We start from the raw sequence: 14184 nt of genomic DNA on the forward strand, positions 1-14184 counted from the left end.
TTGGGTCAGGAAAGACATCCAACAAGTGACTTTTGCCCAATCAGCATGCAGATCCATGGAGGATCTGCTGTGGTGACCCCAAGTGGAAAAAGGGAGAAAGTGGAAGAACCAACTTGTTATACTGGGGGATGTTTGTTCCAGTCTGCCATGAAGGTGTGACTGGTGAAGGACTTGACTAAACCTGTTTGCACAGTTGTGATGGTGTCTTGGTGATTTCCCTCATTAGTCCCTTTTTGCGCTCCATAACTCAGATGTTTTGAAGATTTTTGTCCTGTAGACAGTGTTACCAATATGTGCCAAAGGGTCAACATTTCTTAATGATCCATTTAAATAAAATGAACTCGATGGAAGAACAGCTTGGAATTATTTGCACACCTGAATTTTAAGTACACCAATTCAAATATGTTCCAAAACAAACAGGCCTTGGGCTTGATTCCTGAAATTGGATATGTCACTACCACCAAGGGTAGGAAAACTCAACACCCATAATTTACTACTGATACAAGTACTCGTTAATATTTACGCATATCCGAGGATGGCAGCGATGTCCAGGTGGGGTCAGTTAAAGTTATTCCAATTTTCAATCTATTGATACTTTATTTGTCATTGTCATAATAACATAATTTTAATAAAAAAAAGTGATGCAAATTAGTGTTTGAGTTGACAGGGTTTTAAAAAGGAATAGTGTACACCATCTGTCCTGCCTAGTTATGACATTACAGAGTGACATATGTCAAAGAATCCAATGGACTATTTGACCTTTACTTTGGAGACCAAGCATTCAAAACTGTTTCATTTATTAATCCTACTGGCTAAACTAACAAGTTGCATTACCATTTTAACAAAATTGGAGCAACATTAACTTCTGATCGCTGTACAAACTAAAATTTATCCTTTTGTCACCATTTTTGCTGTTTTTATTCATAAGTCCATTACATTCAGTCATGGTTGCTTCAGATCACCTTTTTGGAAATCCTCTGATCAGACAAATAATGAGGTATGCTCAGTATGGTTGGAGCATTTTCAAATGTTGTCCCCTGTGGAATCTTTCATTAACCCCTACAGCTGCCACTCTGGGAGATTTTTGCACAGGGCAGACATTCCTCAAAGCAGTCGCCATGTTGAAAAGTACTTTGGAAATGATCGGAAATGACCGAAGTGTGCCGAATCGTTTCAGTGTTCCATTTTCTTCTTTATCCGGAGTCGGGTCGATAGAGACACACCTAACACGTGATGAGTGTAGCTTCCCAGAAGTTTTTTTAATTAAAATAAAAATTGAAGTTTACGTTTGTAACACTGTGCAAATAATGTCAGTTGCCTTCTGTCATTAATTAATTATTATTAAAATAATAGATTATAGTCTATATATTATATATATTAATTATATAGATATTATATTATATATTATATTATATACATATTAAAATATATAGATATTAAAATATCTATATTTTCAGTTTGTTGAAGATGGTTCAAAATTCCTGAAACACTCGAAGAAATTAGAACAGATTAACAGAACAGATTAACCGTATAACCTGAACACTGAAACGATTCAGCACACTTCGGTCATTTCTGATCATTTCCGAAGTACTTTTCAACATGGCAACTGATTTGAGGAATGTCTGCCCTGTGGCTAACCTCTCTGGGATGGACATCATACATTTTTCAAGTCCCTACAGATAGATGACTAAAATGCCACATCAAAGGATTTGCCACCCTGGGTGGTAGTGAACAAAAGTATCTGGCCAACAGACTGAAATGCAAATAAACCAATTTTATAAAATCTAGATACATATTTAACAAAATGTCCAAAGTTACTGAACAACAACAGATGAGGTCTGGGAACGTGCACCTGCTCTGCATCACCACAACCACCACATTAGAGAACTGTCAACCACCCAGACGGACAACTGGTCCATCCCCACCTCACGGAAGTAGCCTACAAGTTCACCACATATAGCTACACTATTGAGTCCAGAAGGTCAGTGAAAACCTGGATGTTAGTTTTGATCCAGGGGAATCACAAAATCAGACACTGATCACTCAGATTCTCAGGTGGTGAAAGCAGGGTATTGAGTGAGTCCTCAAAAATCACAGCATCATCAGAAAGTCACTGACAAAAGCGTTAAAGTTGCTGGAATTCTTGAAAATTACCAAACACCCAATCTACACAAGCACTGAAGAGAGGAGAAGCTAAAACACATCAATGATGAACACCAAAATTGACTGGGATGAAGTCGGAGACTGTGTCCCTCAGTACTATGATGTCAGCAACTACTGGAGATCCTCTGAGCAGCAAGTACAGTGGGGAAAATACATATTTGACCCCTTGTCATTTTTGCAGGTTTTCCCACCTACAAAGAATGTAGAAGTCTGTAATTTTTATCATAGGTACACTTCAACTGTGAGAGACAGAATAAAAAAAATCTAGAAAATCACATTGTATGATTTTTAAATAATTAATTTACATTTTATTTCATGAAATAAGTATTTGATCACCTACCAACCAGCAAGAATTCTGGCTCACACAGACCTGTTAGTTTGTCTTTAAGAAGCCCTCTTATTCTGCACTCTTTACCTGTATTAATTGCACCTGTTTGAACTTGTTACCTGTATAAAAGACACCTGTGCACACGCTCAATCAATCATACTCCAACCTATCCACCATGGCCATGGCCTGTCTAAGGACATCAAGGACAAAACTGTAGACCTGCACAAGGCTTGAATGGGCTATAGGACAACAGGTAAGCAGCTTGATGAAAAGACAACAACTGATCTCACTTTGTGGGGTAAGGATGATTCTGAGAAAGCTCAGAACTACACAGGAGGACCTGGTCAATGAACTGAAGAGAGCTGGGACCACAGTCACAAAGATTACATTAGTAACACATGATGCTGTCATGGTTTAAAATCCTACAGGGCAGCAAGGTCCCCCTGCTCAAGCCAGCACATGTCCAGGCCCGTTTGAAGTTCACTAGTGACCATCTGGATGATCCAGAGGAGGCATGGGAGAAGGTCATGTGGTCAGATGAGATCAGAATAGAGCTTTTTGGAATCAACTCCACTCGCCATGTTTAGAGGATGAGAACAACCCCAAGAAAACCATCCCAACCGTGCAGCATGGGGGTATAAACATCATACTCTGGGGGTGCTCTTCTGCAAAGGGGACAGGACGACTGCACCGTGTTGAAGGGAGGATGGATGGGGTCATGTATTGCGAGCTTTTGGCAAACAACCTCCTTCCCTTAGTAAGAGCATTGAAGATGGGTCATGGCTGGGTCTTCAGCATGACAATGACCCCAAACACACAGCCAGGGCAACTAAGAAGTGGCTCTGTAAGAAGGATTTCAAGGTCCTGGAGTGGCCGAGCCAATCTCCAGGCCTGAACTCAATAGAAAATCTTTGGAGAGAGCTGAAACTCCAAACCTGAAAGACCTGGAGATGATCTGTATGGAGGAGTGGACCAAAATCCCTGTTGCAGTGTGTGCAGACTTGGTCAAGAACTACAGGAAACGTCTGGCCTCTGTAATGGCAGACAAATGTTTCTGTACCAATTGTTAAGGTCTGTTGTTCTAGGGGATCAAATACTTATTTGATGCAATAAAATGCAAATTAATTATTTAAAAATCATACAATATGTTTTTCTGGATTTTTTTTTTTAGATTCTGACTCTCGCAGTTGTAGGTGAAAAACCTGCAAAATTGGCAGTGGATCAAATACTTATTTCCCCCACTGTAACTGGGACTGGATCCTGTTGAGAATAGGTCTTGAAAGTACTTTTCTCAGAGGGCAGTGTTGTCATGGCAATCCTTTGGTGACGAGGACGATTGTCTTTTGATTGATTGCCGGACAGGATAGAAAATTTACATCCATGGTCGATCTAGAGACACCTTGCTTAGGTTTGTTGAACACAGGAATGTCATTGCACGCTAGCAAACACGCGGCCTTTGACACATCCTTAGCCTGGTCGGATGGCTGGGAAATAAATCCCAGATGATCTGGATCTGAGGACCTGCTGCAGCCTTCATCCACCTTCACAGCCGTTGTGTAATAAGGCATCCCCTCCTCTGCCTGATCCACCGTTAAGGACTTCATGTTTCACTGGAGCCATGTTAGCTATCTGGTGTTCAGGGTTCCTGTTGGGCCTTCATGGTCACCCATTCCTTTGCAGATAGAAGAGTTGGGAAGATGCCTGTCTCCCAGAGATAGCAAAGATTTGTAATGCCAGGAAAACAGCATCTTCACTTTAAGCGGTTTCAGAGGTTATGTCACCTTCGCACTCTGACATTTGGTGGTTTGCTCTGGATACCGGTAACCAGATATGGCCAACATCCCAGTATGTCGATCAGCCTTTTTCAGTTGCTCAAAATTACCGACCCAACAGTTCAGTATAGCAGTGGGACCATGTGTCAAGATCTTGCCATAACTGCACTGAGATGAGGTGTAGGTTTTGAGGAATGTAGTAACTTGATTCCTATGTAAACAGTCCAAGGGTCACTAAACCATAGACGGTGTGTCACCTGCCAACTGATATTTCTAACAAATACCTCCTTGTTTACACTTAGAGTCATTACAACTTGCAACCTTTTCAGCTCACTTTACACACTGGACTGGCACAGAGAAGGACTTCCTTAAAAAGAAGACATGAAATTTCAGCTTAGGTTTGACAAAAGGCATATAGGAGACTTGCAAAAAGCTTTGATCTGTTTTTTGGAATGAAAACCCTTCACTGTCCCTCTCCACCATGAAGCAACTGACAAAAACCTTTTTGCACAACATCTCCAGTCACAGCTACAGAAGCTTATAGATCCTTCAGAGTGTTCGTGGGTGTCCAGGGCCTGGTTTCATAAAGCAGTCTAATCTTTTAGTCTGTTAAACTTACTTAGTTGACTGTGGTAAGTTGTCCAACATTATCCATCTAATCGCGATTCACATCGATGGCTAAACTTGTAGATCACCCGTTTTACGTTAGTCGACAGTTTTCATGGGCATAGCGGCCCGTGAGCGCCATTGCCAAGAAATGCCTCCAATGTGCAACAGTTTTGTTTACTTCCATGTTGGTTGTTGTCATGAACTATCCAGCCTTTGTTAACTGGCTTTATTAACATTTACAGATACAAACGAACTGCAGAATGACACAAATGAACTGCAGTTCTTCTTCTGCACTTCTGTCAAGCCTTTTTGTACACACAACACTGCTCACTGTAACAGCGACGCCCGGTGGCTAATGTGAGAACTGTCACAAGCACATCAGGATGGTTGTCTGCTACGAGACCATGGCCAAAAGTGGTGAAAGCGCTCCTTTTGGACAAATACGAGCAACGTAGGGGTGCACTTGAGTGTTCCATCAAGTGGTGGTACATAATAGCTGGTGTTTTTGATGTAAGACACTGAAGTTTTGTTGATTAAAATACGTAAGATTAGTCTCCTCTGTACCAGGCTAAAAACTTTAGTCGGGTAAGGCAAAACTTTAGCCGACTAAGAAATTTATGCAGTGACTAACATCAAAAAGTTAGTCAACTAAGTGAGTTTATTCGACTAAACAAGTTTAGACTGCTTTATGAAACTGGGCCCTGGTGGCTTCCCTCACTCATCTCCCTCTTGCATAGTCACCCAGTTTTTGAGAAATGTAGTGCAGCGTAATTTCCAACAGGAAGACTCAGTTTGCAAGCTTTCATTCAGATTTACCTATTCCGTAACAGCCATATCTCTAATAGGAAGCAGCTGGTCCACATTTTACTCATCAACTCAAAACCAACAGGAACCTTACACGTTATTTTAAAAATGTTGCTTCTAACTCACTCATTCGCTTTTTGTATTTGCTGACCTAACACACCACCTCCTCCACCTCACTGCCACCACTTGGTCCCTGTCTGGCATCAGTGGTAGGCTCCACCCCTGCCTTCTTCTGATGACAGGATTCAAGATCAATGCACCCTATTGCAGTCAAGGCCCCAATGAGTGTTGTAATATTTTGTACAGTGTCTCTGTGGATTAAGTGTTTAACCGTTCCAAGTCTCCTGAGTCTTAATGGCCTACTCCAGACAGATTTACTGTACAGAACCCTACTGTTTGTATTTATCAATGAACAACCCAGTCTCACGGCAAGCTGTGATTCAGCAGGCCGTGGCTACGGGTACGTCCCGTATCTACAGAGACCGTTCTAAAGATACAGAGGGTATTCCCCGGTGACATCATGTCTTACCGACCAATCAGAATGCACAAATATGTCCGTACCCGTACGCAGCTGTCATTATTGTATGCATCCCTTAAGGCTTAAAGCCTTTGAAACAATCCCTGTATGCCTTAACTTTTACAGTCTGCTAATGTATTATTTTAAATGAGCTTGGGCCCAGAGAAGGCGGCGGCGTTTCTAGATGTTGTTGATCTATGGCTTTCACTTTGCATGGTAGAGTTTTAACTTGAACTTATAGATGTAGTGACGAACTGTGTCAACTGACAATGGTTTTTTTGGAGTGTTCCTGAGCAGTGCCGCCTGAGGGAATGAGGGGCATTCTGTGTTGGTTTTCGGCCTTGCCGCGTACATGTAGAAAGTTCTCCAGATTCTCTGAATCTTCTGATGATATTATAGACTGTAGATTATGGAATCCCTAAATTCCTTGCAATTGAACATTGAGAAACATTGTTCTTAAACTGTTGAACTATTTTTTCATGCAGTTGTTCACAAAGTGGTGATCATCACCCCATCGTTGCTTGTGAATGGCTGAGAATTTTGGGATGCTCCTTTTATACCCAATCATGAGTGTCCTCAGTTCTCAAACGCTTATTGAGTGTTGTTAGAAGGAAAGGTTTAACACAGTGGTAAACATACTACTGTCCCAACTTTTTTGAAATGTGTTGCAGGCATCCATTTCAAAATGAGCAAATATTTGCACAAAAACAATAAAGTTTATCATTTTGAACATTAAATATCTTGTCTTTCTGGTGTATTCAATTGAATATAGGTTGAAGAGGATTGTATTCTGTTTTTATTTACATTTTACACAACGTCCCAACTTCATTGGAATTGGGGTTGTAAATACAGTAGTGTTCAGAATAATAGTAGTGCTATGTGGCTAAAAAGATTAATCCAGGTTTTGAGTTTATTTCTTATTGTTACATGGGAAACAAGGTACCAGTAGATTCAGTAGATTCCCCCCAAATCCAACAAGACCAAGCATTCATGATATGCACACTCTTAAGGATATGAAATTGGGCTATTAGTAAAAAAAAAAGTAGAAAAGGGGGTGTTCACAATAATAGTAGCATCTGCTGTTGACGTTACAAACTCAAAACTATTATGTTCAAACTGCTTTTTTAGCAATCCTGTGAATCACTAAACTAGTATTTAGTTGTATAACCACAGTTTTTCATGATTTCTTCACATCTGTGAGGCATTCATTTTGTTGGTTTGGAACCAAGATTTTGCTCATTTACTAGCGTGCTTGGGGTCATTGTCTTGTTGAATCACCCATTTCATGGGCATGTCCTCTTCAGCATAAGGCAACATGACCTCTTCGAGTATTTTGACATATCCAAACTGATCCATGATACCTGGTATGCGATATATAGGCCCAACACCATAGTAGGAGAAACATGCCCATATCATGATGCTTGCACCACCATGCTTCACTGTCTTCACTGTGAACTGTGGCTTGAATTCAGAGTTTGGGGGTCGTCTCACAAACTGTCTGCGGCCCTTGGACCCAAAAAGAACAATTTTACTCTCATCAGTCCACAAAATATTCCTCCATTTCTCTTTAAGCCAGTTGATGTGTTCTTTGGCAAATTGTAACCTCTTCTGCACGTCTTTTATTTAACAGAAGGACTTTGCGGGGATTCTTGCAAATAAATTAGCATCACACAGGAGTCTTCTAACTGTCACAGCACTTTCTTTGATCATCCTGGAACTGGGTGGGCCTTTGCCATTCTGGTTATTCTTCTATCCATTTTGATGATTGTTTTCCGTTTTCTTCCACGCGTCTCTGGTTTTTTTGTCCATTTTAAAGCATTGGAGATCATTGTAGATGAACAGCCTATAATTTTTTGCACCTGCGTATAAGTTTTCCCCTCTCCAATCAACTTTTTAATCAAACTACGCTGTTCTTCTGAACAATGTCTTGATCGTCCCATTTTCCTCAGGCTTTCAAAGAGAAAAGCATGTTCAACAGGTGCTGGCTTCATCCTTAAATAGTGGACACCTGATTCACACCTGTTTGTTCCACAAAATTGACGAACTCACTGACTGAATGCCACACTACCATTATTGTGAACACCCCCTTTTCTACTTTTTTACTAATAGCCCAATTTCATAGCCTTAAGAGTATGCATATCATGAATGCTTGGTCTTGTTGGATTTGTGAGAATCTACTGAATCTACTGGTACCTTGTTTCCCATGTAACAATAAGAAATATACTCAAAACCTGGATTAATCTTTTTAGTCACATAGCACTACTATTATTCTGAACACTACTGTACATATCATAGCACATACAGCTGTTTCTCTTTAAACAGGTCAGGGTATGGATACAAGAACATTTTCAAGTTTATGAATATTTATTGGACTTTATATAAATCAGTCAATAATAAAATAGATACATGTTATAATATGGTAATATCTGCCTGGAATAGGCAGTTCGCAAGAATATTTCAATAAGCTTGACATTGTCATGTTCTGCTTCACCTGCTTCATGTTTAGTTTTATTTTGACATCGTCTTCCTTTATGCATTGCAGGAGCCTTCTTATTGTGTTTCAACTCAGTTGTTTCTTATTACCCTGATTAGTCCTCACTGCATTTAAGCCGCTTTTTCATGCAAAACCAATAATATATCATCAGCATACAGGCTGACATCTCAATTATTTAATTTCAACTGCTGTGGTGGAGTAGACAGGCAAAGCTACACAAATTGTGTCACCATTCAAATAATTATAGATCTGACTAAAACTCCACATGATGACAGATCCGCACTCTGTGTTATTCATCTTTGTACATTAAGGGTTTGTTGAAAAGAAACACGAGGTACTCAAACGTTTTTTAGTCATTGTTTTTATTGTTGCATGACATGGAATATGAATACTTACTGGATGCAGTTGGTGATCAAATACTACAAAAAACATTTGCAGTTTTGGCGGTATGGACTTTGAAATCTTTCATTCAGATTTACCTATTCCGTAACAGCCATATCTCTAATAGGAAGCAGCTGGTCCACATTTTACTCATCAACTCAAAACCAACAGGAACCTTACACGTTATTTTAAAAATGTCGCTTCTAACTCACTCATTCGCTTTTTGTATTTGCTGACCTAACACACCATGATGTCCCCGGTGACATCATGTCTTACCGACCAATCAGAATGCACAAATGTATTATTAGAAAGCATTGCTTAAATTTTCATTGTTACGCAGATGATACCCAGCTTTATCTATCCATGAAGCCAGAGGACACACACCAATTAGTTAAACAGCAGGAACGTCTTACAGACATAAAGACATGGATGACCTCTAATTTCCTGCTTTTAAATTCAGATAAAACTGAAGTTATTGTACTTGGCCCCACAAATCTTAGAAACATGGTGTCTAACCAGATCCTTACTCTGGATGGCATTACCCTGACCTCTAGTAATACTGTGAGAAATCTTGGAGTCATTTTTGATCAGGATATGTCCTTCAATGCGCATATTAAGCAAATATGTAGGACTGCTTTTTTGCATTTGCGCAATATCTCTAAAATTAGAAAGGTCTTGTCTCAGAGTGATGCTGAAAAACTAATTCATGCATTTATTTCCTCTAGGCTGGACTGTTGTAATTCATTATTATCAGGTTGTCCTAAAAGTTCCCTGAAAAGCCTTCAGTTAATTAAAAATGCTGCAGCTAGAGTACTGACGGGGACTAGAAGGAGAGAGCATATTTCACCCATATTGGCTTCTCTTCATTGGCTTCCTGTTAATTCTAGAATAGAATTTAAAATTCTTCTTCTTACTTATAAGGTTTTGAATAATCAGGTCCCATCTTATCTTAGGGACCTAATAGTACCATATCACCCCAATAGAGCACTTCACTCTCAGACTGCAGGCTTACTTGTAGTTCCTAGGGTTTTTAAGAGTAGAATGGGAGGCAGAGCCTTCAGCTTTCAGGCTCCTCTCCTGTGGAACCAGCTCCTAGTTCGGATCAGGGAGACAGACACCCTCTCTACTTTTAAGATTAGGATTAAAACTTTCCTTTTTACTAAAGCTTATAGTTAGGGCTGGATCAGGTGACCCTGAACCATCCCTTAGTTATGCTGCTATAGACTTAGACTGCTGACTTCTTTTTATTCACCTCTTTTTGCTCTGTATGCACCACTCTGCTTTTAATCATTGGTGATTGATCTCTGCTCCCCTCCACAGCGTGTCTTTTTCCTGATTCTCTCCCCTCAGCCCCAACCAGTCCCAGCAGAAGGCTGCCCCTCCCTGAGCCTGGTTCTGCTGGAGGTTTCTTCCTGTTAAAAGGGAGTTTTTCCTTCCCACTGTCACCAAGTGCTTGCTCATAGGGGGTCGTTTTGACCGTTGGGGTTTTTCTGTAATTATTGTATGGCTTTTGCCTTACAATATAAAGCACCTTGGGGCAACTGTTTGTTGTGATTTGGCGCTATATAAATAAAATTGATTTGATTTTGATTTAATGCTACTTTATATGAAATTCAATGGGAGCGGTGTGAGTTTGGTAATTGGAATTTTTACCCCCGCTTGACCCATGCATATGCAGATGCGTTGCGCACTTCGCTTATTCTCCTCGGTCCGTACCTTTAGCAGTCCCGCAGAAGATACGGATGTACGTATCCTTAGCAACTTCGGCACGAAGTATACATTAATCTATTGGTTTGTGATATTGTGATGAAAAGCGCCTCATTTTCGTCACGGTAGCACAAATTCATACTAATTCATTCTGTGATGGCTGCACAAAATTAAAAGTGAAGTGGGGGGATGGGATGGTTATGGTTAGGGTGGGGGGAAGGAGTAAGATTAGGTTATGGTTAAGGTTAGGGTTGGGGGTAGGAGTAGGGTTAGGAATAGTGAGTTTAAAAAAAACCATCCATAAAATTTGACTCATTTCATCACGGGAGCATGAAAAAAAAAGTGAGACTGGACTGCAATGAACGATGGAAAAGACGCCCCAGATGTATTAAGACTGAGAAATGCTCATGCATCCGTCCCCTGACTTCTCTAAAGAAAACTCGATGTAAAAGTGTTTTACAATCAAATCAGTGTGTCAGTAGCTTTGCACATGTACATTTTGTGAGTTTTTTTGTGCTTGTTGTCCAACTACTGATTATACAAAACTGGCTCAATGGCATTTATTTCTCGGGGTGTAATGTTGTGTTGTAAATCATTACAATCGTACCATGAAGCCTGTACTGAAGAGTTGTTTTTTAATGACTATCATGATGTGAAGTCAACTACTGCACAGAAAAAATAACAACCTCTTAGAGAAGAATCATAAATATATATAAAATACCAAACAGGAAACAGATAACATTAAAGATTCCAATTTATACTTCAGAATAATTTGATATCTAAAGTTAAATCATTCACCTCAGATTACTTTCTACATAATTAGTGATGTAAGTATGTATTGTAATATGTATCGACTGGTGGAGCTCCTCTATCGTTTTTGTGAACATACTGTATTTTAAATTCTGTTTAAACTTCAGGGTGCAGTCGTTCTGATCAGGACTGCAAAGTGGCATAACAGTTGTGGTGCCGCACCCAAGGCGCGCTCTAATTCCTGCACAGTTCACATCCACCAGCCTGCACTGTGATCGCTGTTCTGTAATGTATAGCCATTATAAAACCTCCGGCAGCGGGTTGAAGTGTCACTGGGGAAAAGGCTGATCCATCCTGTTCCTGTTCAGATCCAGTTTTTTGATCATGCTCAACCTGTCAGATTAGAACCAGCAGCCACTGCACTGCGGCTAAATGATCAGGTTTCACACACGTGCAAGCAGTTTTTGTTAATCTCACCTGTCACCAGCACCGCTCGTCCCTGCACCGGCACAAAGTCTGCTCTCATGCCCACGATGACAGCGTGCAGGCACAGGCTGCAGCAGAAGACTGCGACCCCACAGGGGCCCGGAGAAACTCCAAAGTAGTGACAACACCCGAGGGCCACGAGGGCCCCGAGGCACACAGCCCAGTGTCCAGCCTGACAGCCCCGCTTCAGTGTTTGAACCACTGTATAAACACAAACAGCCACAGCTCCGACGCAGCTCCAACAGTTCCAGATTTCCATGTTTCAGTAGACGGTTTCTTCCTTCAGCCCGCAGAAGAGGAGCCGTCTGGTCTTCTGGCTCCTTCACCAGTGAGTCAAATGTTAACTCCACACAGGAAACATAGTCCTGCCCCTCCTGCTGTCTGAACCAGCTTCAGCCATCATAAAAGCTTTTTACACCTCAAACAGCAATGAAGAAAAACAAGCTGAACTCCAGGTGTTACATATTTGTCATAGTGACACGAGGCACCATCACACCCAGATCCTGCTCTTATCTGCATATCAGCCACCTCCCTCCTGTCCAGACAACACACGCTGATACAGATCTACCAGAGGTGCGGGTGCTGTCACAAGACTGCATCAGGTTTGGCTTTTTCATTGTTTGCTACACACTGAGCGCCTTGAGTCCAGTACATGATACAAAACGGCAGCCGTTAGAGTGCTGCCATCTGCTGACTTTCACTCCTGGATCTTTGTATATACAGTAAAACTCACATATAATGGATTCAGGTGGACCAGCAAATTTTGTCCATTATAATCAAAATCCGCTATGTGTATAAAACAGACGAAATTCGCTATATGTATGTAACAGATTACGTAGTTATAGTCAGGAGGTGCCAAACAATCTACGGGGAATCCCAGCACCAATTAGGCTTATGTATTTTCTTGATTAAACGCCTGACCTTGAATTCGGGACCTGCCGGATAAAAAATTTGCCTGCCTTAAATAAACACCGGGTATTATGTGCATCTCAAAGATTACATTTAGTCAAGTCGCTCATTTTTCTAAGTCCACTGTGGAGTGGTACCTTAAGGGTTCCTTCACACATAGTATGAATAAGTACAACTCAGGGCGACTCACGGTGGAACAGCTCATATGAGCGAACCACATCGAGCCGACAGGCTGGCATGCACAATGCCTTTCAGCCACTGGTGTGTGCAAATAGTTGTAGCAACAGGTGTACGAAGGCGTTAGAGGCAGCTAAGATTTTACACGTATTGCATGCGATTCCTGCTTCATGCGCACTTCATGCGCAATTTGACCAAATTCACACTATGTGTGAAGGGGCCCTAAAATCCTAAAGCCTGATTTATGCTTCTACAACTCTGTAACTCCATGGTCATGCAATGATGTTAATGTATGCATGACCCTTTTAAAGTTCTCCGTCGTGTTGTTGGGCATCTTAATGTAATTTACCACAGGAACAGCGACTTTTTCTGGATCAGTTTTTCCCTCAATATGAAAATTCATATATTTGCAGTTTAGCTGAATAATAAATTGAACCCTTCTAACCCCATGGCCTTGGTGGAGGTTTGCACTCTCTGCGTGCTTCTAGTTGAGAAATAAATTTTAAAAAATATACTCATATGTTATATATATATACGAGGTCTATTAGAAAAGTATCCGACCTTATTATTTTTTCAAAAACCATATGGATTTGAATCACGTGTGATTACATCAGACATGCTTGAACCCTTGTGGGCATGCGAGAGTTTTTTCACGCCTGTCGGTTACGTCATTCGCCTGTGGGCAGTCTTTGAGTGAGGAGTCGCCCACCCTCTCATCGTTTTTTCATTGTTTAGGAATGGCTCAAAACTGTAAGGCACAACTGAGTGGACACCATTCGATAAATTCAGCTGGTTTTCGGTAAAAATTTTAACGGCTGATGAGAGATTTTGGTCTGGTAGTGTCGCTGTAAGGACGGCCCACGGCGCCTGACGGCGATCTGCGCTTCGAGGCGGCAGCGTCTCGCCGTTTCAAGTTGAAAACTTCCACATTTCAGGCTCTGTTGATCCAGTAAGTCGTCAGAGAACAGAGAACTTTCAGAAGAAGTCGGCATGAGGAGTTTATTCGGACATTCCATTGTTAACGGACATTTTGTAATGAAAGAACGTGCGGGCAGAGCCGCATGTCGGGCCGGACCCTACTGCGGGG

General features: G+C 41.1%; 1 protein-coding gene across 1 annotated transcript in view; it reads right to left on the minus strand.

Moving 5' to 3' along the window:
- The window catches only part of hsd17b2 (hydroxysteroid (17-beta) dehydrogenase 2), a 139487-nt gene extending 126991 nt beyond the window's left edge, over nucleotides 1-12496 (minus strand). The window contains exon 1 of the mRNA XM_034175750.1: nucleotides 12003-12496. Within this exon, the coding sequence (XP_034031641.1) occupies nucleotides 12003-12270 (268 nt within the window). The 5' untranslated portion in view covers nucleotides 12271-12496. The remainder of the gene's footprint in view (nucleotides 1-12002) is intronic.
- Nucleotides 12497-14184: the final 1688 nt, after the last annotated feature.

This window comes from Thalassophryne amazonica, chromosome 8 (genome assembly GCF_902500255.1).
Source record: "Thalassophryne amazonica chromosome 8, fThaAma1.1, whole genome shotgun sequence".
Classification (NCBI taxonomy): Eukaryota; Metazoa; Chordata; class Actinopteri; order Batrachoidiformes; family Batrachoididae; genus Thalassophryne; species Thalassophryne amazonica.